Below are 26,982 nucleotides of genomic sequence, written 5' to 3' on the forward strand. Positions count from 1 at the left end.
CTCTATCCACTGAGCCAAACCAGCCAGGGCCATATTTCCAGTAACAAATGTTAACTTCAATGGTAGCATTTGTCACTCAAATAGCTAACATGTATATAGTACTTACCATGTGTCAGTTATTATTCTAAGGGTATATTATTTATTAACTTTTTAATGCTCATAACTATGAGATAAACACTAATATTATCTACAAATTGAAAATGAGGAATCTAAGACACAGAGACAGTAGTAAACTTCCCAGAGTATTAAAACTAGTTAATGAAAAACCCAATATTTAAGCCTAAGCAGACAAGCTCCAGAGTATGTTCTCTTAATCCCTACAGTTAAAGATTAATGTGATAACTTTTATTTATTTTTTTAAATATTTTTTTATTGATTTTTGACAGAGAGGAAGGGAGAGGGATAGAGAGTTAGAAACATCGATGAGAGAGAAACATCGATCAGCTGCCTCCTGCACACCCCCCACTGGGGATGTGCCCGCAACCAAGGTACATGCCCTTGACCGGAATCAAACCTGGGACCTTTCATTTCGCAGGCCGACGCCCTATCCACCGAGCCAAACCAGTCAGGGCTTAAGTTTGGTATTATTACATCTTATGTTGATAAATTAACAGGAATAGATGACATTATTTCTATTGGTAATTTATCCTGGTGATATTCATTAATCACACTGATTTTTCATCAGGTGCAGGCAGTATATAATCCCAACTCTTATAGGGCATGCCTTTAATCTATAGTATCTAGTTCCCATTATTGGTCAATCAAAATTAGACTCACTCAATAAATGTCCACCTGTATGAACCATTCTCTTGCCTCTAAAGCCAGATTTGACCTCTACCTCTAAAACCTTCTTTACTATTAAAATAATAACAATTAACATTTATTGAAATCTTCTGGCATAAAAAGTACTATGCCCTAAGAAAAATAAATTAATTTATAAAATCAAAATAATCCTGAGAGATACATTCTATTATCATCTCTATTTTACAAATAGAAAAGTGAGGTTCAGAGAAGATAAGTTCTCATAGCAAAGGAACATGGCTTGAATTGAAGCCAGATATGTTTAATACTAAAATCTCTGCTGTTTTACAGTATGCTTGGTGCAGTGAGACTATGGGAACTACATATCATATTGCATTATATCCTATTTATTTACACACCATCATAACCCTTGACTCTATATCAAGAATTCTTTGATGGTCAAAACCATGTGTTATAAACATTTATTTCCTAAAAATAAATTGGACTTAATAAACATCTGATAAATGGATGAAAAAGCAGATTGCTACAAAAGCTGCATATCTAATGAAAAAATATAGCACATTAGCAATTCCCAAACTTTTGGGCTTTATGACCTCTTTACACTCTTAAAAATTACTGAGGACTCACAAAAAGGTTTTGTTTAGGTGTTTACCTATATTTTCCATATTAAAAATTAAAGCTAAAAATTTGAAAAATATTTATTATGAATGAATAAGCAGATTGCTACAAAAGCTGCATATCTAATGAAAAAATATAGCACATTAGCAATTCCCAAACTTTTGGGCTTTATGACCTCTTTACACTCTTAAAAATTACTGAGGACTCACAAAAAGGTTTTGTTTAGGTGTTTACCTATATTTTCCATATTAAAAATTAAAGCTAAAAATTTGAAAAATATTTATTATAGTTGGCCCTTGAAGAACACAGGTTTGAACTACATGGATTCACTTATATGTGAATTTTTTTCAATAAATATTATAAATGTATTTTCTGTTCCTTATGATTTTTTGTTATTGTTGTTAATCCTCACCTGAGGAGGATATGTTTCCATTGATTTTTTTTTTTTTTTTAGGGAGAGATTGGAAGAGAAAGGGAAAGACAGAGAGAAACACGTTTGTTGGTTGCCTCCTGTAGGAGCCCCAACCAGGGCCCGGGTAGGGAAGGAGCCTACAACCATGGTACATGCCTTTGACCAGATGTAACCTGGGACCCTTTGGTCCACAGGCCAATGCTCTATCCACTGAGCCAAACTGGCTAAGGCCCTTACGATTTTCTTAATAAAATGCTTTTCTAGCTTACTTTATTGTAAGAATAGTTATGTAATACATTTAACATAAAAAAATATGTGTTAACAGACTCTTTATATTATCAGTAAAGCTTCCAAGTCAATAGTAGGCTATTAATAGTTAAGTTTGGGGGGAGTCAAAAGTTATACACATACTTTCAACTGCCCGGGGGGAGGGGGGGTAAGTGCACTGAACTCCCACACCATTCAAGGGTCAAGTATCATTCATTTAAAAATAACAAGTAAAGCCCATTATATTTTCACATAAATAACAAACCATGTTAACACTAGTCAAAAGGAAGTTGAAATAGCTATTTTAATATCAAAGTAATTGGATTTCACAGCAAAGAATATTACCAGGAATAAAGAGGATTGTTTTAGCCTTGGCGGTGTTCTTCAGTGGTTAGAGTGTCGGCCCAAGCACTGAAGGATCAAGGGTTCAATTCCTGGGCTGCAGGTTCTATCTCCAGCTCAGTTGGGGCAGGTGCAAGAGGCAACCAATCAATGTCTCTCTCTCACATCTCCTCTCTCTCTCCAATGGCAAAAATATCCTTGGGTGAGGATTAACAAATAAAAAAAAAATAAAGAGGATCATTTCATAGTGATAAAGAGCTGAAGAAATGAAGATGCTGTGACAAGCCTAAAGTTTATAGTATTAATCAAGGGTATCCCAAAATTCACGCAAGAAGTAATTTTGATAGAAAACACATGTTTATAATTAAAAATTGTAAATTTTTTATTGATTCATAAAGTATACAGTATAGGGTTATGTATGGAATAGCATATCGGGTAAATAGCCTCCACGGCTTTGCTGGCACATACGCACTCTTTTGTTGAAATTTTCCATGACCGTTTTGTATAAATGTGGCTCATTTTCATCTTGATGGCTTGGTTAATCGACAAAATTGTCTCATTTGGGGTTCAGAAAATCCACGAGTGATTGCTGAGAAACAAATGCATCCACAACGTGTCACTGTTTGGTGCAGATTTTGGGCTGGAGGCATCATCGGACCATTCTTCTTCTTCAGCCACATTTATGCAAAACGGTCATGGAAAATTTCAACAAAAGAGTGTGTATGTGCCAGCAAAGCCGTGGAGGCCATTTACCCGATATGCTATTCCATACATAACCCTATACTGTATACTTTATGAATCAATAAAAAATTTACAATTTTTAATTATAAACCTGTGTTTTCTATCAAAATTACTTCTTGCGTGAATTTTGGGACACCCTTTAATAAGAGAGCATCTGCAGATGACATGATTATTTATATGAGTCTACAAAAGATTATTAGAACAAATGAATTTTGCAAGGTTGCAGGCTATAAGATAATATACAAAATTTAACTATCTCCTCATTCCAGAAATAAGCAATCATAAATAAAAATATTTTAAACCATTTAACAGTAACATTATATAAAATACTTAGGGATAAATCTGATAAATTATATACAAAACCTGTACACTAAAACTATACATTGCTGAAAGAAATTAAAGAAGACATAAATAAATGGGAAAATATACCTTGTTCAAGAATCAGAAGATTCTTTTTAAAACAGAACCAATTCTTTCCAAATTGATCTATTGATTCAATAATACCACTCAAAATGTTGGCAGATCTTAGGAAAGTCTGAGAAAGTGCCACAGCCAAGGAACCTAAAATTCTGAAAAATGAAAACTAATCTATAGTTATAGAAAGCATATGAGTAGTTTTTTGGTGGAGGTCTGAGAGGTGTGAAGGAGAAATTAACAAGTGACACTAGCAAACTTTTGGAACTGATGATATGTTCATTACCTTGATTATGAAGATGTCATAATTGTATGTACACATACATCAAACCATGCATTTGAAATATGTGCCATTTATTGTAAAACTGTTTAAAAATAGAATAAAATTATTCTATATTGCCATAATTAAATTACCATGTAGGTAATTTAGATTATGAGATCTTAGTGACCTTATTTTTACTATAGCTTGAAACATGATTGTTTTATCATCCTACTTCAATTATTCTCTACAATGCTTAAAAACCACTAAGAATAATAAGCAAAAGAATGATTAAATCACATGAAGAATGATATAATAGTTAAATAAATCAAAACTATATCAATTCTGGGATTTTTTTACTGCACTGCCCAAATTATTGCATCTTTTTTTTTTTTTTGTTTTTTTACTGCACTGCTCAAATTATTGCATCTTTTTTTTTTTGCATCATCTCCTTAAGAGGCTATGACAATATCTTGGGTGAATTTTCTCAAACTCAAAAATCAATGAGTTACCAATATATTCTATATATTCTTAAGTGTACAATTCAATGATTTTTAGTAAATTTATGGAGTTGTGCAACCAATTTTAGAACATTTCACCACCCCAAAACATTGACCCTTGATGCCCACTGGCAATCACTCATGTGAATTTTTAAGGGCAGAAAGGAAATACTATATTCTCATCCAGTCTGTCATTAAACAGGATGGATTCCACTCCAAAAAAACATGAGACAAGAACTTGGACTAATTTTGCTAAAAGAACACATCAACATTTTTTTTATTTTTTATGATGTTTTTGTACCATAATTCACTTGCTACAGTTTTTAAGTGTGTAAGTACTAAAGGCAGGTAGGTGGGCTGCTAGAGGGGTAAATGAGTGGGAATCCTCCACTGTTTGTGGAGTTCTTGGAGTGGGGCTGAAATAATTTTCAGAAGCCCTTAAGGGAGTAAGAGAGGTGATAGAAGATTTTATTGGCGTAGAGTTACATTCCTTGGGTTGCAATGTCCCATTTCCCCCAAACCAGTCCTGGAAAAGGGGCAGTTGGGAGTTTGGCAGAACCAGAAAGAGAGCCAGTGTCCAGAGTTTCTGTTCCATGTTGCAGCTGTTGTGTTCAGATTAGGCCAGATTAAAGTCTATCAGTCCATGTGTGGAGCCCAACATGGCCATGCAGCATGTGGGCACGAGAGCATTGGAGCACATGTGCGCGCACGTGTGTGTGTGTGTGTGTGTGTGTGTGTGTGTGTGTGTGAGAGAGAGAGAGAGAGAGAGAGAGAGAGAGAGAGAGAAACAGAGACAGAGAGAGAGAGACAGAGAGCTCAATTCGTTGTCTAGTAATTTAAATATTTATGTTTTGAGCTTGCAATGGTCATGCCCATCCTGGCCAATTACTTGTTTCCAGGTGTGACTGGCGGGCAATCAGTCTCCCAAGTCACTTAGACCTTACTTGGCATGCGTCTAAATTTTGTCTAGTCCCTTCCCCCATAAATCAGTGGGGGACAGACTTGGAGTATTACATGCAGCTTTTTGGCAAAGCTGAATAAATGGCATGCCTATACTATTTGGTCTCCCCTTTCACTCCTTTCCTGTTAAATAATAACCAGGTTATTGCAACGGTATGAGGTGCACATACACTGATGTGAGAGAGAAACAATGATCGGTTGCCTTCCAGAGGTGCCCTGACCGGGGATTGAACCCACAACCTTTTGGTGTCCCAGACAACGCTCCAACCGAGCCTCCCAGCCAGGGCAACTAGGAAATCCTATATAGTAAAAAATAAAAGGATAATATGATGAAAATCCGAACGGCAGAACAACCGGTCACTATGACATGCACTGACCACCAGGGGCAGATGCTCAATGCAGGAGCTGCCCCCTGGTGGTCAGTGCGCTCCCACATGGGGAGCACCGCTCAGCCAGTAGCCGGGGTCACGCAGCGGCGGTGTCCTGTGGGAGCCTCTCCTGCCTCCTTGGCAGTGCTAAGGGTGTCTGACTGCCAGCTTAGGCCCACTCCCTATGGGAGGCTCTCAGGCTGCAAGAGGGCTCCCCTGAAGGCTCCCAGACTGCGAGACGGCACAGGCTGGGCTGAGGGATTCCCCTGCCCCCAGTGCACAAATTTCGTGCACCGAGCCTCTAGTATCTTAATAATAAGGATGAGTTTGACAGTTTCATAAACATCTATTCACAGTAAATTCCCCGACTTAGGCCCACTCCCTATGGGAGGCTCTCAGGCTGCAAGAGGGCTCCCCTGAAGGCTCCCAGACTGCGAGACGGCACAGGCTGGGCTGAGGGATTCCCCTGCCCCCAGTGCACAAATTTCGTGCACCGAGCCTCTAGTATCTTAATAATAAGGATGAGTTTGACAGTTTCATAAACATCTATTCACAGTAAATTCCAGAAATTTTAATACTGTTCATGTCTTTGTTTCTTTAGGATTAATTCTAGCAGTTTTCAGATGTCCTCCAGTTGAAAGCTTTAAACACAAGCTTTGAAGAACTTAAGTGCTCCAAGAATTTAAGTTCTATTTCTTCACCTTTAAAATCACTGGGCTATCACTGTTTACTTCAAATCTACTGCTTAGCCCTAGCTTAGTATTATAAGCCACTACCATCTTAACCAGGACTGCTGCAACTTTTCTTGCTTTCATCCCACCATCAATTCTCCTGTAACGATCTTTCTAAGTTAAATAATACACCTAAGTTCAAAATTCTCCTATGACTTCCCATCAAAGTAAAAACCCAAGTCTTGACCATCATCTAAAAAACTGGACATGATTTAATTGGGCTCGGCCTGCCTCCTACATAAAAACCTGCTACCTCTCTGATCTCCTTTCCTACCATTTCCCAATTCACTCTGCTTCTAACATTGGCCTGCTTTCTCTTCCTCACACACTCCCACCTCAGGGCCTTTGCACTTAACAGTTCCTTCTGACTGTCCCAGTGATATCACATGATTAGCTTCTTTGCTTAATTAATTTCGGTTCAAATATCATCCTACAAAGGATTCCACCACTACCTTTACAAAAATAGCACTCTACTGCAATCACTATATTTCCCTGTATACTGCTGTATTTGTCTTCAAAGCACTAATTACTACCTAACAGATTCATTCATGTATTTTTATTGTTGGTTTCACCCCAGAAGAATGTAAACTTAATGACAGCAGGTGTTTGTTTTCTCTGTTTTGGCTCACTGCTATTTTCTCAGCAGCTAGAAGAAAAGGAAACTGGCACAGGAAGTGCCTGATAATCATATGAATAACAAAAGTAAAGGAAGTGCTAAATACCAATTGTTTTCTCAATTAGCATGAGGTAAATACTATGAGATTTCATTTTCCAATATATACTGAAATACAGGGGCTATTGAATTTTATAGTGATTTGGAAGGAATTGACCAAATTCCAATAACAAACTGAACTTGCTTTTTTAGGGCCCTAAAAAATCTGAATTAAAACTATATTTCATGGTAATAATTTGGTTTATTTGGTGCTGCTTTTCTTTCTGAGCTTAATTTTGGGAAATATATGTATTTTTTAATTAATATTGTGATTTAATACTCTTAAAGTCTTTACTACGAAAGACTATTCTGGAATCAGCTGCATAATTACATTTCCTTAGTGACTTTGTAATCTCGTGAGCATTTACTCTAGACTAAACAGCCTCATTCAGCTGCCCTGTGTCTGACTGTCGATGAAAGAAGCTTGTTTGACAACTGCTTCAAGCAGAAACATAATTTTTTCCATGATTGCATAAAAAAGATGTAAAACTTACCAGACTACAGCCAAACTGAAACTTTAAGCAAGAAGTTCATGTTAGATGTGTGAGTTGATTTCTAATTCAATGCCAAAAACAAAAAAACAAAACAGATACTAAAGACATTCTGCTGTCATGGCCAGCAAAAAAGAGTTAACTTAGTAATACAAAGTGTAATATATGTTATATATTATAAATATACACAAACTGCAATCATTTTTGTGATATTTGTATTTTCCATGTTCTTTGATTTTTCTAAAACTAAGATCTAAACTTAATTGGACAGCATCAAAACAAAACAAGCATAAAACAAAGCAAACACCTTTTCTTCATTCTTAGGCAATCCATTATAATCAGTCAACAGGTAAAGACCTTGACCACAAAAAACAGAAATGTCTTCAATATGAGTAAACAAACAAACAAACAAAAAAATCATCACTTAACAGTCAACATAATGATGAAACACTCAAAGCATTCACACACACTCAAAATCAGAAACAAAAAAAGGCAATTACCAGAATTATGTAACACCAGATCAAAAAGCTCTAGCCCAGGGGTGGGCAAACTTTTTGACTGGAGGGCCACAATGGGTTCTTAAACTGGACCGGAGGGCCGGAACAAAAGCATGGATGGAGTGTTTGTGTGAACTAATATAAATTCAAAGTAAACATCATTACATAAAAGGGTACGGTCTTTTTTTTTTTTTTAGTTTTATTCATTTCAAACGGGCCGGATCCGGCCCGCGGGCCGTAGTTTGCCCACGGCTGCTCTAGCCAAATGTAATAAAATATGAAACTGAACTTAGAGATAAAGCATTTAAAAGAAAAAATTCATTTTTTCAGATGACTGACTTTCAAATAAAACTCCAGATATTCACCTAATAGAACAATCGAAATTATTAGAGCTCAGTAAAGCAGCTTGACACAAAATAAAGGTATATTTAAGCAAGAACCAGATAGAAAACATAATGAAAATTTTGTAACAACATCACAAGCAGCAGCTGGCATCAGCGTGCCCCAAACCTATCCCAAGACCTGGCACTAGAACCAGCCTGCCTTGCTTCACACCTGGGCTTCACCTGGGCACTTCCTAGCCCAATACAAATAGCAGCCATCTACTGATCGCTCTGTAGCTCCTTTCGGGTGGCCCCAGGCAGTGGCTGACTTTGCACTTTTGGGGAGACTCCAGAGCCAGTGCACCCAGTGGACAGCTTCAAACCATGCCAGATTACAACTCTACACATCCACAAGCGACACACTCAAGGGGCAGACTCAGTGAGCACCAAAGCCCCTCTGAAGCAAGTCCTGCTTCATAGGGGTGTTTCCTGCACAGCAGCTCTTCCATTGTAGTCACAGCTGGTCTTCACAGCCAATCGGCCTAGAGGTCAATTCCACCCAGTGATGCCAACAGCAATCAAGGCTCAACTACAACAAGAGTGCACACAGCCCACACAGAGGCATACCTAGAGTGCCCAGCTCAGGTGACTGGGGAGGCTGAGCCACTGGGCCCTTAGGACACCTACCACAGAAAGCCACTCCATCAACACAGGGAAGTACAAAAAATGCAGAGACAAAGAAACAGGACACAAAGGACAGAAATGGAGGAAAGCAAACTACTGGATATAGAGTTCAAAAACCACACTTATAAGGTTTTTCAAGCATTTTCTAGAAACCGCCGATAAATTTAGTGAGACCCTGGAGGATATGAAAAAAGACCAACTAGAAATTAAGCATACACTGACTGAAATAAAGAATATTATACAGAGATCCAACAGCAGACTAGAGGATCGCAAGAATAAAGTGGGACAACTCAAGTGTACCAACATTTGCATCATGGGGGTGCCAGAAGAGAGACGGCAAGATATTGAAAACCTATTTGAAGAAATAATGACAGAAAAATTCCCCTTACCTGGTGAAAGAAATAGATATACAAGCCCAGGAAACACAGAGAACCCTAAACAACAGGAACCCAAAGAAGCCCATACCAAGTCACATAATTAAAATGCCAAGGGTTAAAGACAAAGAGAGAATCTTAAAAACAGCAAAGCAAAGGAGGAGGAGGAGGGGAAAAAGATAAAAAAATATGAACAACAAAATGGCAATAAATACATATCTATCAACAATTGAATCTAAAAATCAAAATACGTGAACAAGAAATTTAATGAACAAATAAACTGATGAATAAAATAGAATCAGAGACATGGAAACATGGAACAGACTGAGGAATCTGAGAGGGAAGGGGTGGGGTGGAAAGAGATTAACCAAAGATCTTATATGCATATATGCCTTACCCATAGACATAGATAATAGGGTGGTGGAGGCCTGGGGCGGGGTGAGAACCAGGTGGAGGGGAGCAATAGGGGAAGAATGGGGGACATTTGTAATACTTTCAACAATAAAGATTTTTTTAAAAGATAACTGAAAAATATACATCCTGCTTAAAGATCATGTTTTATCTTATAAAACAAGTTTTTCCTTATTTCTATAATATGCTCACAAATGAACAGCTCATGTTAAATAAAGCACATATCTATTTAAAATAATAGTGATAGCTGATTAAATAATTTTGAAATTGATGAAGTTGATAAATGCTTATAACATATCATTTAAGGGAATAAGTCTTCTTTGGGTGGGAGGTAGTAAAATATTCACTAGAAAGCCAGTTGATGATTACAAAGACAGTCTCATGGTGCCAATCAATGAGACTTTACTAACCACTAAAGTCATAGTCTGGGGAATTTCAATTAGCAGTTAAGTTTTCCCAATGCTTGTTCCCACTGGCACAGAATTAATAAAACATGTTTAAATATTGCCTTCAGCAAATCCAAAAAGTACTGCCAGTGCAATCTTAACTATAACTATATATTCATAATACCCTCCTGAATGAGAGATTGAAAGATCTCAGTAAAAATCACCTAAAACCTCACAGCAATATACTTTTGATTTCATCCTTTATCAAAGTTATACATGAGGACAAAAACATAGTTTTTAGGAGGCACTCTCCCAAGACCTTATGTCACCCGCTCCCAAAATTATATAATTAAAATTATTTTGAAAGTGCTTGCATCCACGTTTTGCACCAACTAAAGTGAAAGTACAAGTGTATTATTCTTAACTTCATGCCATTAAGATTTCAGAGCAGATATAAGAAAATGGAAATAAGGTAGTTAATATATTTTCTATTTGCCTCTAAAGAAATTAAACTCGTTCCTTCTGTAGACTAACATAATATAAAATGGAATAGAAAAAGAAAGAGGATATAAGCTAGAGGGGGAGAACCTGCTGTAAAGGGATAACTGGGGCTTATTAGATACAATCTTCTAGCAAAGATGTGGACTAACTCTTGGGACAGGTATGTAACAATTACACCTTTAGTCAACTGAAGTTAATATTCCTTGTACCTTAAGAGCAGCACCTTTGAGGATACCAAATCATTCTCTGAAAAGTCACTTCATAGGGCAACTTCTCCAATCTCTCTCTAAATATTTCTGAAAATTATAGTAGGTAAATTATCGTATGTAAATTATAGTATGCATTCTTAGATCTAGAATAATAGGAAAAAAAGTAAGAAAGCCTATGGCTTCAAATAATATTGCTTTTTAAAATCTAATCTGGCAAACTCAGCCTATTATTTGGAGTATTTAGATCCTGTGCTATCCAATATGATAGCCACAAGCCATGTGTTTATTTAAATCATACTGAATTCTAAACTGTGTCCAGCACAGCCAGGGGTGAACCTGAGGAGGGGCGGTGAAGGATTAAAGAAGACAGACAAGAGAATACAGTTGGGACCAGGTGGATCACTGTGCCTGGATGAGGAAACAGTGACACAGCCTGTAAGCTGAAGCTTTATTTTATAATCAGATCACACAAAGCAAAACAAGGACAAGATGTTTACAATGTTCTTGCGAGTTTCAAATCTGCTTCTTTCCTGTTGTTGCCATTCTCTGAACTCTATCAAGCCTTGTTTTGGCAGCACTTGCTGCACCCCCAGCAGCCCACATCCCTCAGCTACCTAGGACTGCAGGGTCGGACTATTAGTATAAGGTCAAGCTTACATACATCCATAGCCTTTGGCCATAACCATGCTGAGAGGACAGAATATTTCCATCACTTCAGAAAGTTTTATTGGATGGTGTTTGTTCAAAACATTTCCATTTAATGTGATTACTGATATAATTAATATTAAATCTACCACCATACTATTTGTTTCCTAATTGTCCCATTTATTTTTTGCCCTCCCCCCCTTTCCTGCCCTCCATTTCATTAATGGAGTATTTCTATGATTTTATTATTTTCTCTGATACTGAATTATTGACTATCCCACTTTGTTTTACATTTTTAGTAGTTGTTCTAGGTTTTATATTAAACATCTTTAACTTATTACAGTCTATCTCCAGATACTATTACATCACTTCACACATAGTATAAGAACATTTCAATAGCAGAGTTTTACCCCTCTTCCTAACTTTTGTATTAATGTTATCATACATTTTACTTGTGCATTGTTATTATGCAAGGCAATTTCTATTATCTTTCAAATGTAATTCTGATAACAAAATTATTGGAAAATCAGCTTGTAACAGAGGAGTACTATTTTAAATACTTATTTTCACATGCATAAAAGTAAAGATTTTAAGAGATATCAATGTCTATTTCACTTACAACTTTTTACATCATACAACCTTATATTGTCTGTCTCCTCAAGCTACAGTTTCAGTATTTAGGCCAATTTTTTTATGAATTTGTTATCTCAAACTCAAATGGCGTTTTAGATTTTGTTTCACATTCCCCTGGCTTCATGCTGGGAGATCATAGGACATTAAGAGCACACAGAACTAAAGAAAACATAAGATCTACCAAGTCGCAAATAAGTAAATTATCTATCATTTTAATAGTAATTTGACCTTGGAGCCTCCGTGTTCATATGCAAAATACCATGTATCATCTTCAAGACTTTGGTTTTGATTTTGAAGACCATATTGATTTTATCTATTTCATCTATCTTGTTTTTGCTGTTAGGATCTTTTTTTAGTTACTTGGTTTCATAGTACCAATTATTTTCTATTCACATTATAACTTTACATTATTTTATTTTGTTAGAAAACAACTAATTCTGGATCATCTTTTCATTCAATAATCTATGTTGAAACATCACAACAAAATAGACTTGCTCCATCCAACAAAGTCTGTGCCTGTATACAAATACCTACCTGTACCCCTGAGAAAGACTGTGATCATCTCTAAACCTCACAAAAGACACAATCCCACATTCATTTTCAAAATGGATGCATATAACTTTTGAGCCACTGGCCAGCTCTACAATATATCTTTTCACAAAATATATTTTGTGGCTCATTTCTCATAATACTGTTTCATACAGCAGACAGTGAGTAAATCTACTCTTTTTCATGGTAAGGAGCTCAACTCTCTTATTTTTACTGGCTTTCTACTGACTAAATTAAACCACTCTTTCTAAAAAATATGCAATGAGTTGAAAATGAACAGCTACTTCAGTAAGGCTGCCAAGGAAAGCCTTAAAAAGGAACTAATACGATCCAATCTCAATCTCAAAAAATACTAACGAAATCGTCAAAAAAATTTATTAACTTAGGATTAAGCACCATTCCTTTTTTTTCATTGATTTCAGAGAGGAAGGGAGAGGGAGAGAGAGATAGAAACATCAATGATGAGAGAATCATTGATCTGCTGCTTCCTGCATGCCCCACACTGGGGACTGAGCCCACAACCTGGGCATGTGCCCTCACCAGGAATCAAACTGTGACTTCCTGGTTCATAGGTAGATGCTCAAAAATCGAGCCACACCAGCCGGGCAAAGCACCATCCATAATAATAAAAGGGTAATATGCTAATTAGACCAGACATCCTTCCTGACAAAGCCGGGGCCGGAGGGAAGACAGCCCAGGTCCCAGGTGCCTGTGGGCGGCTGGAGGGAAGCCAGCCCGGGTCCCGGGTGCCTACGTGCAGCCTGGGGGAAGCCAGCCCGGGTCCTGGGTGCCTGCCGGCAGCCGGAGAGGAGGGAAGCGGGTCCCGGGTGCTGGAGGGAAGCCAGTGCCGGCAGCCGGGGAGGAAGGAAGGCCTACTCTTGCACAAATTTTTGTGCACCAGGCTTCTAGTTCTTTTTTATAAAAGAGTATAAAATTCCATAAATTCAAATTTAATAACATTAAAGTGTCAGCTCAAAATGGTAAAAACAAAGCACTAATCATCAGCTACTCAATGAGAAGTTCTTTTGGGCACTTACCCAAGTCTTCCTAGCATCTCAAACTCAGGAACTTGTGGTCCACATGTCTCTACTTGCAATGGCTGGTATTCATATAGAGCTTCTTCAAGCTTTTGAATAGGTGCTAATGAAATATGCTGACTCTGTTAGAAAAATGAAGGAAAGCAATACCTCTTAATATTATTTTCATATTAATACTTAATTGAATCATTTTTAAAAATGGACTAACTTTCGTACATTAAAAATAGTACCCATTATGTCTGCTATTCCATGGGTACAATTCATTATATTACTGAAATCCACATCACATAATTAACAAATAGTCATTGCCATGTGATTTACATGAGCCAACAATTCTATTTCTACAAAAGTAATGAAAGTAGGACCTCAAACAGATATCTGTACACTCATGTTCATAGCAGCATTATTCAGAATAGCCAAAAGGTAGAAGTTACACATGGAAGAACAGACTTAATGGATACTATTGATAGATGAATTAATAAACAAAATGTGGTATATATACATAATGGAATATTATTCAGCCTTAAAAAATTTTTTTGAAGCATGCTAGAACATGAATGAAGCTTGAAGACATGAGGCTAAGTAAAATAAGCCAGTGACAAAAGGTCAAATATTGTATAATTCCGATTCTGTGGAATTTCTAATGTAGTAAAATTCATCGAGCCAGAAAGTAGAATGATGGTTGCCAGAGGCTAGGGGGAGCCAAGAGATGGGTGTTAGTATTTAATGGGTGTAGAGTTTTAGTTGGAAAAGATAAAAAACTCTGGAGATAAACAATGGTGATGAATGCACAACAATGTGAATGCATGTAATGCTAAGAACTATATACTTAGAAATTATTAAAACTGTAAACTTTATATTATATATATTTTACCACAATTTTTAAAGATGAGTTTTAAATATTCTGATTTACTCATTTATCTTACTGGAATAATATACAGGAAACAGAAAACAGTGAAATATCTGGAAAACTTCATTAACATTATTTTAACAATTAACCTTCATATGTTACACAGCCTTTTTAAATAAACATGAAACTGGCAAGCTAAATCTTATACTATTTCACAGTAATCCAATTTCTAAAAAAGTGAATCTATCTATAGTGCACTACACAGGTTAAAAAGAGGGCTGCCTGAAATCAGAGTACGTGCCCTGACAGGGAATTGAACCGTGACAACCTGGTTCATAGGATAACACTCAACCACTGAGCCACGCCGCTGGGCTCCTGCCTATTTTTTAATTGGACTATTTGTTTGTTTGGTGGAGCATTGCCCTGTATACCAAAAGGTTGCAGGTTCAATTCCCAGTCAGGGCATATACCTAAGTTGCAGGTTAAATCTCCAGTCTGAGCACAGACTAGAGGCAGCTGACTGATCTCTCTCTCTCTCTCTCTCTCTCTCTCTCTCTCTCTGCCTCTCCCTCTCTCTCTCCCTCCCTCTCCACCCCGCCCACAAAAAAAATCAATAAACATATCCTCAGGTGAGGATTAAAAAGTAAAGATAAAAGAATTTGTATCTAGAATATATACAAAGTAATGTTATAACTGAAGAAAAATTTTAAGTCCAAAAAAATTTATCTAGTGGGAAAAAGATTTTAATAGACATTTTACCAAAGGAAATATACAAATGGCTAATGAGAACATGGAAAGATGCTCGATTACAAAATGGTGGTGGAAGCTACACTGACACTTTCCCAGAACCAAACTGGAAATATAACTAAAATACAGAAAAACCACCCTGAAAAATCAACTGAAGACTAGCTGGAGAGAACCCTGATAACCAAGGACATAAAATGGAGACCACATAGAGACTGGTAAGAAGTGCAGAGGTGCAAAAGGGCTGGCTGGGCTCCCACAGACAGTAGCTGAAGTTCTGGAGAGAGATCTCAGGTGTGGGGGGTTCCCACTGAGAACTAGGAGGGTGCCTGCATTTCTAGCTGTCTCTCGCTGGCAGACAGCAACCTTGCTGCTTTTCACAGCCATATGTTATGTAGGCACCTTTCTCAGTTCTGGTGCTCTGGGCTTGGGGGCCCAGCTTGGGGTTTAGACACCAGAGTTCTCAGTGGGAACCCCTCCACAGCTGAGATATCTCTCTCTGGGACTTCAGCTGCTGCCTGTGGTAGCCCAGCCAACCCTTTCATGCCTCTGCCCTTCCTACCAGTCTCTAGAGGTCACAACTTTCTGTCCTTGGTTATCAGTGTTCTCTCCAGGTAGTCCTCAGTTGATTTTTCAGGGTGTTTCTTCTGTATTTTTGTTGTATTTCCAGTTTGGCCCTGGGAGAGTGTCAATATTGCTTCTACTTACTCTGCCACCATTTTGGAATCCAGTATTTCTTGTATTTTAAAATATGGTGCCCAATAGTTAGATTACCAACTTTCCCCCAAAATTTTACTTCTCAAAGAAAACAAGCTTTTCCAGAATTCAAGGTTTCATCCTAAATACACTAAAAACAGCAGTAAATTTTTCTAGCTCTTCAATAATGATCAGTTCCATTCAAATATGTAACTTATGCTTTAAAACATCAAAGAATAATTTATATAACCACTTAGTTGGGCTTAAACTTCTTGTTAAATAAATTAAAAGTCAAATAGCCTAAAAGAGTTGTACTCTCACTTGCCCAAGCCAAGTCTCCAAAACTATTTCTATCAATTGTCCCTAATGTCATCAAAATCTTTTGATTGCACTTAAGTTACTTTAAGGCTTTATTAAATAAATGTATTTACAATCCCATCTCTACAACATATACCATTTAGTCTTCAAATTATCACAGACAAAAAAAAAAACCTCTTTAATAACACATCCACTTGCCAAGCCGGTATGGCTCAGTAGTTGAGTGTCAACCCACGAACCAGGAGGTCACAGTTTCATTCCCAGTCAGGGCACATGCCAGGGTTGCAGGCTTGATCCCCAGTAGGGGGCATGCAGGAAGCAGCCGATCAATGATTCTCTCTCATCATTAATGTTTCTATCTCTCCCTCTCCCTTCCTCTCTCAGAAATCAATAAAAACATTTAAAATAATAATAGTAATAGTAGTAATAATAATAATACATCAATTCTGTTTTGCAATTCTTATTGTTACACCAATATAAACTATTCCTTGAGAAAAAAACTTCAAAAATAAAATGTAACACATTTAGAAACTTAAAATGTTAGAGGAAAATGAGGAAATAATATATATTTTAAAAGATTAATATCATTAAAGCATCTCAAATATAATTACAACCTAACCCTGCATGTTTAAAAAAAGATTTCTATAAATTCCTTTGCATTGGAGTAGAACTATTATGGCTCATATGGAAACTAAATGCAACAATATCTTTGTGGACACATACAACTGATTTTCAAAAGGCCAAGTGTTTGCCTGGCTGATGTGGCTCAATAGTTGAACAATGGCCCGTGCACCAAGAGGTCACCAGTTTGATTCCCAGTTGGGGCACATGTCCGAGTTGCGGGCTCGATCCCCAATAGGGGCCATGCAAGAGATGGCCAATTGATAATTCTCTCATCAATGTTTCTATCTTTCTCTCCTTCTCCCTTCCTCTCTCTCTAAAATCAATAAAAAATATTTTAATGGAATAAGATCTGTGCATTAAAAAGAAAAAAAGCCAAGTATCTCAAACTATATAGGTGAACATGAAATAAAAAGCCACAGCATTTTCTCCTGCTTTTATGTGTTGTGACTATTATTGCATTCATACAGATTTATCTCCCCCCCAATGCAAAAATAAAGACAAAAAGGAATTAGTTAATTATCTCTGCCTCAGATAGTTCTACACCTAAAACATTCAAAAGAGATCCAAATGTTACCCAGAAGGGTCCTAAATGATGTGACTGACTCAAGTTCAACATAGCTGTAGTAGTAAAGTCACATCTTACACAAAGAGTAGGTTCTAAAGTTAGAGTAAGGCAAAAACTGTTCAAAATAACTCCTCAAAAATCCTTAACATAGACCACGAAGTATACTTTACATTGTTCCGTGTAATATCTTCGTATAAATCCAATTCAGCTAGGTTTTCCTCTAGCATTGGAATAGATTACTGTTCTGTGGAAAACCAGATAAAGTAGTTGGCTTCCTTTTGGCAATCATGTTGTTTTGAAAACACTTTACTAGGGGAAGAGAAGAATTCTTTGCTATTTTTTCTCCCTAGTTTGGTGTTTTTTTCAACTTTAGTTGAATTCAAATAAGTTAAATGTACAAATGATATGAGTCTACTGAACATGACAGGTATTTGAATGTTCATTCAATTAAATTTATAAAGAAAAAATGACATTTGAGATGGGCTATAAAGACTGAATGGGGCTGAAATGTGGGGGGTGAAGGGGGGAATAGCATTTGCAGTGAAGGGAATTTCAATACCAAGAGTAACTTCAGCATAGTAGTGAAAATGGGAGCCAGAATATCAATGATAGAAGAAATAAGAAACACTGAGTGAACTTGACTACTGTTTTCATCAAGTCATAAGGCAAAATGAAAAGAGGGAGATGGCAGTACCTTTAAGAAAAGGTAGAGTCCAAAGAAGAGATTGTGTTTATTTTGTTTGTTTTTGTTGTTCTAGGTTTTATTCTTCCCTGAGCACTGATAAATGAGGTAGTGTTGAAAATAAGTTATTATTTTTACATTCTTTCTCTGATGCTTGTCTTGCTACTGAACCACCATTTGTTGCCAAGAGGACAGAATGTCCAGCAAATCGTATCTGTTTCTATAAAAAGATCAGAAAAGAAAAACATCAAGGAGTTTATTTGGTGAGACAAAACCTGTCTCCTTAAAAGAGTCTACATTAATTTTAAGAAAAACAGTACTTGCCAAAATTTTAAAAACAACTTTTCAGGCATACAGCATTTTAGCTTATTTTTAGTAATTACAAAAAATAGCTTCCAAGAAAGAATTCTTATCTTGGCACTTTAAGTGAACTTTTCTCTAACCAACAGCAATGACAACCTATACATAAATCTAAATTTCTAAATGTGATAAAATATGAAAATTACTTTATATAAAATTCTCTAGAAGTATTACTATTATTATATAAATAAAACAAAAAGCAGCATATCATAAAATTAGTAATCTTCTGAAGCAAAAATATTTTTCAGTGAAAAGTTAGCAAAAAGCTTAGATCTAAACTCTGTGCCTACTACAGTGCCTACGAATGTTTGTTTCATAAATGAACAAATGTTTTGTAAGGATACAACAGTATCCAACTCTCTCCAATCCCCTACTCGAGGCTATCCCCCCAAAGAACTACATAACAAATCTCCTGATTCTATTTGAGGTCAATGAACTACAGATTGGGCTATTATTGTGCCATTCCCATTGTAGAAAATAAGTAGACAACTAAGCCAAGCTGCAACAGACTTTATTCTTCTTCTGTCTTAAAAGGACACAGCAAATATTATAAGCTAGAGGCCAGGTGCACAAAATTCGTGCACTGGGGAGGGGGGTCCCTCAGCCCAGCCTGTGCCCTCTCACAGTCTGGGAGCCCACAGGGGCTGTCTGACTGGAGGGGAGCGGGCCTAAGCCGGCAGTCAGACATCCTTAGCACTGCTGTGGAGGTGGGAGAGGCTCCCACTCCCGCCGCTGCGCTCACCAGCCATGATCCCGGCTTCTGCTTGAGCGGTGCTCCCCCTGTGGGAGCACACTGACCACCAGGGAGCAGTTCCTGCATTGAGTGTCTGCCCCCTGGTGGTCAGTTCGAATCATAGTGGTCAGTCATTCTGCCATTCGGTCTATTTGCATATTAGCCTTTTATTATATAGGACTAAAGGCCCGATACATGAAATTCGTGCAAGAGTAGGCCTTCGCGGCCGCGGCAACTGCCTTGATCCCTTCCTCACAGCTGCAGCTGCAGCCCCGGCTTCATCCCAGAAGGATGTCCGGAAGGACATCCGGTCTAATTAGCATATTACGCTTTTATTATTATAGATACCCTAACCATTCTAAACTGCCTTCCACACACATCACCACCACTGCTGCCACCGCTTTCACAAAACCACCATGCAATTAAATCTGGACTGTAAATGCAGAATAGAATAGTGAGGATTCCGATTCTCTTTCACTTGCAATTTCACATAAATTATCATGCACATATGGAATGTAATTATTAGCAGTGGAATTCCATGGAAAGAACACAGAAATAATTATTGAATATTTACTATATGCCATGGTAGGCACTATGTATACATTACAGATAATTATTATTTTGCCTGTTTTATAGGAAAAGAAAGTAAAGTTTTTCAAGGCCAAATAATCTACCCAGGTTTTAAACCCTATACTGCCGGAATGCACCAAACACTTTTCTGTAACAGGACTAGAGTATGAAAAATCATTTATCTAACATTTAGTAGATACTAGGCACTGTGAAGGTATGATAGAAAGGATATGCCACCATAAGAACTGATTGTATTTTCAAGCTTTTAACAATATATATTTATATTTATTAGAAAGTGCTCATTTTAATATATTAGCATGAGTGCTTTTTCAATTAGTATAGAAGTACTAGTTCATTAAAACATATAACATTTTTTAGAAAATATTCACACTTGATTTTTTCATAATAGATTTAAATTGATGCAAATTTCACCTGTACTGAGATATGTGCTTCATCTTTTTTTTTAATCCTCAGTTTTACTGATTTTATAGAGAGGTAGGGAGAGAGAAACATCAATCACCTGCCAATCAACTGAGCCACTCGGCCAGGGCTGTGCTTTATCATTTTTAGATGCTCTCTTAGAAATAATAGAAATTCAGTCTTTTCATAACAAACAAAATATTATTTCCTCAAATAATATACAAATTAATGGTTTGTCTATTAATCTATATAAATTAGTAAACTTTGAAATATGAGCAAGAAAGACCATTTCAACAAGAATAATTCCTAACAACGTAGAAGTAACCACTTTCCTAGAAAGTTGACTATAATAACCAATTCTTAAAATTATATATATATGTATTTTTTTATTATTATTATTATTATTATTGATTTCAGAGAGAAAGAGAGAGGGAGAGAGGGAGAGAAGGAGAGAAACATCAATGATGAGAAAGAATCACGGATTGTCTGTCTTCTGCACGTCCCCCACTGGGGACTAAGCCCGCAACCAAGGCATGTGCCCCAACCAGGAATCAAACCCTGACCTCCTGGTTCATAGGTCGACGCTCAATCACTGAGCCATGCCGGCCAGGCTAAATTATATTTTACTATACTTTAGAAGATCATTTTTCAAAATTGACAGATATGTTTTATGTTTATGATACAAATTACAAAAGCAAAATCACTTGGTAAGTGTTTTGTCTGGGAACAGTATATGTTTACTGAGCATAAATGGTGGTTCCACAAACACAAGTATATACAGTTTTAGTTAAAAAAAATTAATTTTATTTTATAACCTTCATAAGTAAAATACATAAATAAAAGTAAAGAGACACATTTAGTAAAGTAGTGCCCTAGAGAACAAAGTAAGTAATTATATGGGAGACTTTAATGAATACAGCTTTGAAGCACTTCTGGAAATTACAGGCCTAATAAAAGCACTAACATTCTACCAGTTGCTGAAACAGGTGACACTGCCAATCAGCTGCATTTGCTGAAGCATAATTTAAACATTACTAATTAACCTCTACACTGAAAACAATGGCTGCCTACTATTTTGATTACCATTTTTAAAAAGAAAAAGAAACAGTCACTCTATGACCAAATACAACTAGATAAAACACAACTCTAGGTAAGCTCTGCATCTGCTTAATTACTTAATTGTATCATTTTCTGGTGTTGTTTATACTAAACCCAAAGATACTACTGGCTGGAGTCATGAGACTTATAATCTCTCCACAGGCTATTTCTGAGTTATTTCTATTTACTACAAAAAAATTGAAAGTGTTAGTGAAGATACTTGGGGAAAAGTCGTATTATATAAGATAGTATTTTCTTTGTTATTGACTTTGAACATTTTGATCAGAAGCTCAAGAGAAATATGATTCAGGCAGGCATTCTCCTTCAGATCACTTCTGCCTTTTCATTAGAACTTAACCCCACACAAACACACCTCTGACCTCACCCAGCACACACAACACACACAACACACACACACACACCTGTGTACTTTTGTTCTACCACCATCATAGCCTACCTTTAATATCCGAAATCTACTCAGAGCACTGCTCAGAATTTAACATTAAAAGAGTCAATGTTTCCAAGTCTGGGCAATTATTATAAAAATGATTCTTAAGTCTTTTTAAAATATGCTGGCACAACATGCCAAAGAACTCGTTTTAAATTCATTTGAAAACATACTGGTATAAACATGTATAAAGTGGAAACTGTATAGGAGAGTGCTGTTCAGGATTTTCCATCCTTTTATGTTTTAAATTAACATTGATTCTTGAATCTTAATACTATCCGTTCTATGTTTTTAAAGTTGCTTTCATTCAACTGTACATGCCTATGACCTCCACAATGACCTCTACAAAAAGCAGTTGTGCACTTTACTGTGGTGCAAATCCTCACAGACAAGTTGAACCTGTTCTTTTTGGCAATGAGCCCTTGTGCTGAACACATAGCTGAGATTTATTATAAAAGGAAAACTAAGGGGCATTATTCTGCAACATTTATCCTTCACATATAGCCAAGTATAATCTTCTACAACTTTTGAGAGCCCTTAAATAAACAGATCTCCTCTTAATTGCAGTTTCTTATTTGTCACCAATTGTATGGCATATTGAGATTCATTTTACATGAGTAAAAAGTTAGCAGAGAAATCATTTATACTAAGAGTTGTTAAAGTTGATCTCTTATATTTATTCAAAAATAATACTTTTAATACGCAGACCTAAGGATAATTACCTGCCTTGTTGTCCCCTTAGCAAGGTCAATGCAATGAATTAATAAACACCTGTCTTCAAGAATCTATACTTGAAGAAAATGGGTTTTTAAAAAAAATCTTCCTACAGCATTCTTATAGATATTTTAAAAACATTACAGAGAAAACATTGGCCTTTACTTTTACAGTTTTATGATTTCTTTTAAATTTCAAAGCTCAGTTTTAATTAGTTTTCCCACAATGTTTTAAAAACACTTCCCATACATGCAGAGAACAGAGTTGAGGGGGAAGAGGGAGAGGAGGAGTGGGGTTGGGGTGAAAAAGGTGAAGGGGTAAGCACAAAATGGTTGTTACAAAAGAGTCACAGGGATATAAAGTACAGTATAAGCCTTATACTGCAAGGACTACAGTCAATACTGTAATAACTATGTATGGTACCAGGTGGGTATTTGAAATTTTGGAGCGAATCACTTATAAAGTATATGACTGTCACACCACAAGGCTGTACAGCTGAAACTAATACAAAATAATACTGAATGTAAACTGTAATTGAAAAATAAATAAATACATACATACAAAAAAACATTTCCCATTCTAAACAATTTTGAACTGATACACAAGACTGCTGCCAGGCTACTTCCTTAATCCAACAGTAAATCTGATACCCTGAGGAAAGGAGAATTTTCTGAGTTACCACACTATTTACATTAATTCTTCAGGATTTGATAATTGATCTATCATCAAGACTTGCCTTGTTGAAATGAAAAAAAAAAGAATATAACCACAAAAGTATGCTACTCTGAAAGTCAGGTTCAAACCAGCTTATCAGCTAATTGCTCAACATAAAGGAAACTGAAATATGTTGATTTAGGTGAATATTTCATTGCTCTAAATTCTTCTAATTTTTTTCTTTACTATTAAATGTAAAAACTGTAGACCTATGGTGGAAGGGAGTATTTTTTAATGGGTATAGAGTTTCATCTTTAAGATGAAGATTTATGGAAATGATGGTAGAAATGGTTGCACAATGAATGTATTTAATACCACTGAACTGTAAACTTAAAAATGGTTAAGATGGTAAATTTTACGTTATGTGTACTATTGAACTAATTTTTTAAATGGTGAAAAAATCTAATGATACATGATTAGGAATTAGGGGTTTAGTAGTAAGCAAAACAGACATGTTCATAGATGGCACCAAATATATTCTGTGAAGACAAAATAACTGAAGAGTTAAATAAAAATCTATTTCATTAAAGTTTAACATTTTAAGCAACCTATTCATATTTTTTTCTAAGAAAAGATGTTTTAAACAATTTATATCCCTAATACTTTCTTCCTTCTGTCTAGGGAATACAAGTAGAAGTTATGAGTTTGGACATTTTTTAATTCATCACCAAAACAAGAAACATTTTTTTTCACATATGTAGTCTTTCAGAAAAAAACTAAATATATTAAATTTTAAGTGTTTTACTGTCATTACATCTTTAAATAGATATAATTAGCATGCAAAAAATTACTAACCAGTTTTATTCATAATATTAGTTTATACAATATGAGGCAACATAAAAATTGAGAATAACTATAAAACATGGATCAAATATGTTTTTAAAAAAATGCCTAAAGACCTGACCTTACACCATGTTCTATTATTATGCCAATGCTGGTGGTATGTTTTAAATGACTAAGTCCTCTATACGTTTTGAAATGTATGTGCTTTAAGATTTCCATAATATCCAAAACCACTCTTGTTGAAGTCATATAATTAAAAATAACATCCAAAGAACTCATAGTTGCTATGTCAAGCAGGTTAACCCAGATTAACCTCCAAATAACTTAAAGCAGCTGCAAGAACATTCCCAGTCTCCATTTATTTTGGTTCTCTACACCACAACAGCTTTCCCATCTGTATCTCTTCCTTCCATCAAGAATGCAAGCATACACTCTATTTTTTTAAAGTCCCTGTATTATATAACCCCTTTGAATAATACAGTGTTAAAAGCATGGGCCTTGGAGTCCAAATAGTCAAATCCCAATTTTACCTTGAGTAACTTTTTTTTAACAATCCTTAGTTTCACCTGTAAAATTATTTTAAAGGATCAAATAAAATAAAAAACATAGCAGAATCAAGTGTCCACAACATACTACCAATAATAATTATTATTTTTGTATCATCAACTTCATCAGGAGCAAGAAGAGAAGAGATATTTTGCACCATCTCCACAGTCTGTTAGTCACAACCACCAGATAAAACTACCACAGGCAATCATCACCATATGAACAGTAACCTTTCAAAAGTCTGCTTGAAAGTAAGCCTGGGCCAAGTGGCTCAGTTGATTGAGCATCATCCCATGCACTAACACAGTGGTTCTCAACCTTCCTAATGCCACAACCCTTCCTCATGTTGTGATGACCCCCAATCATAAAATTATTTTCATTGCTACTTCATAACTGTACTTTTGCTACTGTTATGAATCATAATGTAAATATCTGATATGCAGGATGGTCTTAGGCGACCCCTGTGAAAGGGTCGTTCGACCGCCAAAGGGGTCGCGACCCACAGGTTGAGAACCACTGCTCTAAGTCATCCTTTAATGACTTAAAAGATCACTAATACGTTTTAATGGACTGTATCATTATTTTCTATTTTCCTATTTTTTTTTAAAGGAACAGTTTATTGATTTTTAGAGAGAGAGGAAGGGAGAGGGAAAGAGAGAGAAACATGGATGTGAGAGCTCAGTACTGATCCCCTGCCTACTGCATGCCCCCCCCCACAGGGCAAGCCCAAAACCTAGGCATGGGCACTTGACTAGGAATTGAAATAGGCAACCTCCTGGTGCACAAGACAATACACAACCACCAAAGCCACACTAGCCAGGGTTCCTATTATCCTATTTATAAGTTATAACAAATTATTCTTCCTTTCTCTGTAGACTGCTTAAAATTTTGAGAAAGTCTACATCCAGTTCTAAGATTTACCTTGTTTGGAGTTGGTCACTCAATCACTCTTTACTTTGTTGTTATGTTTATGTTTTTAGGTGTGTGTGTGTTTTTTTAATCATCTACTATATTATCTATAAGAGAATAGGTTAAATCTGGGAAACAGTTTATTTTGTATCTAAGAAAATCATTCAAAGAATCTTCTCTGAGTTTATTTTCATTTCATTTTATTCTCACAAATACTACAATGTGAGGTATATTCCAATGAATAAAGTTTATACTACTTCAAATGAACATCCCATAAGCATTAACTCACAGAGCCAGAATTTGAACCCACCTGGTCAGATATTAAAGTTCTTATCTATTAACACTGCTAATCTGCCTATCATCTGTAAAAAGACAAGTAAAAAGTCTCTTGATTGTGCCATTAAACAGAATGACAAGAGACTACAAGTACTCCCCATTACTTCTCATTTTCAACTAAAATGATCCTCTTACCTTTAATAAAACATAATGGAATTTTGCTAGAACTGGTGACAGCAATGAAAAAGTATGCAACATTATTTACCATTTGAAGGATAAGAGGCCTTGCACCAGAAATAGGTAATTACATTATGGATCTAATTTCTAAAACTAAAATCAACGCTACAGAAATAAAAAGACTATTTTATAGAACCTTATCATTATCAATAATCCTCATTCAAGAAACGAGGGCAATGTAAGAGCTCCTCCCACTGATGATATGGTTGGTTCAACGTGTAACATTACTTCCTATATTAAATTATTTTTTCTCCTTTCATCTCGTCTTTATCTATTTATGCTACTTTTCATGTTTAACTCAAGAGACACTGTGGTATAATGAAAAAAAAAACTGAACTAAGAATGTAAAGGCTTATACTCTCCCTCTGACTTCCATTTTCCTGCTGGGGTTTAGGGAAATATCAGTAAAAAAGAAGGGGGCCCTAGCTGGCTTGGCTCAGTGGATAGAGCATCAGCCTGCGGACTGAAGGGTCCTGCGTTCAATTCCAGTTAAGGGCACATGCGTGGGCTGCGGACTCGATCCCCAGTGGGGGGCATGCAGGAGGCAGCCGATCAATGATTCTCTCTCATCACTGATGTTTCTATCTCTCTCTTTTCTTTACTATTAAATGTAAAAACTGTAGACCTATGGTGGAAGGGAGTATTTTTTAATGGGTATAGAGTTTCATCTTTAAGATGAAGATTTATGGAAATGATGGTAGAAATGGTTGCACAATGAATGTATTTAATACCACTGAACTGTAAACTTAAAAATGGTTAAGATGGTAAATTTTACGTTATGTGTACTATTGAACTAATTTTTTAAATGGTGAAAAAATCTAATGATACATGATTAGGAATTAGGGGTTTAGTAGTAAGCAAAACAGACA

At 36.2% G+C, this 26,982-nt stretch overlaps 1 protein-coding gene across 7 annotated transcripts in view; it reads right to left on the reverse strand.

Annotated features, from left to right (window-relative positions):
- Positions 1-26,982, reverse strand: part of MNAT1 (MNAT CDK-activating kinase assembly factor 1) — a 205,994-nt gene that overhangs the window by 51,563 nt on the left and 127,449 nt on the right. For 6 of the 7 annotated variants that reach the window (XM_005874050.2, XM_014545936.1, XM_014545937.1 and 3 more), the window contains exon 7: positions 13,827-13,948. In XM_005874050.2, the coding sequence (XP_005874112.1) occupies positions 13,827-13,948 (122 nt within the window). Of the gene's footprint in view, positions 1-11,024; positions 11,050-13,826; positions 13,949-26,982 lie in introns of those variants that run through there. The other variant, XM_014545941.1, reaches the window with a different exon arrangement.

This window comes from Myotis brandtii, unplaced genomic scaffold (assembly GCF_000412655.1).
Source record: "Myotis brandtii unplaced genomic scaffold, ASM41265v1 scaffold423, whole genome shotgun sequence".
Classification (NCBI taxonomy): Eukaryota; Metazoa; Chordata; class Mammalia; order Chiroptera; family Vespertilionidae; genus Myotis; species Myotis brandtii.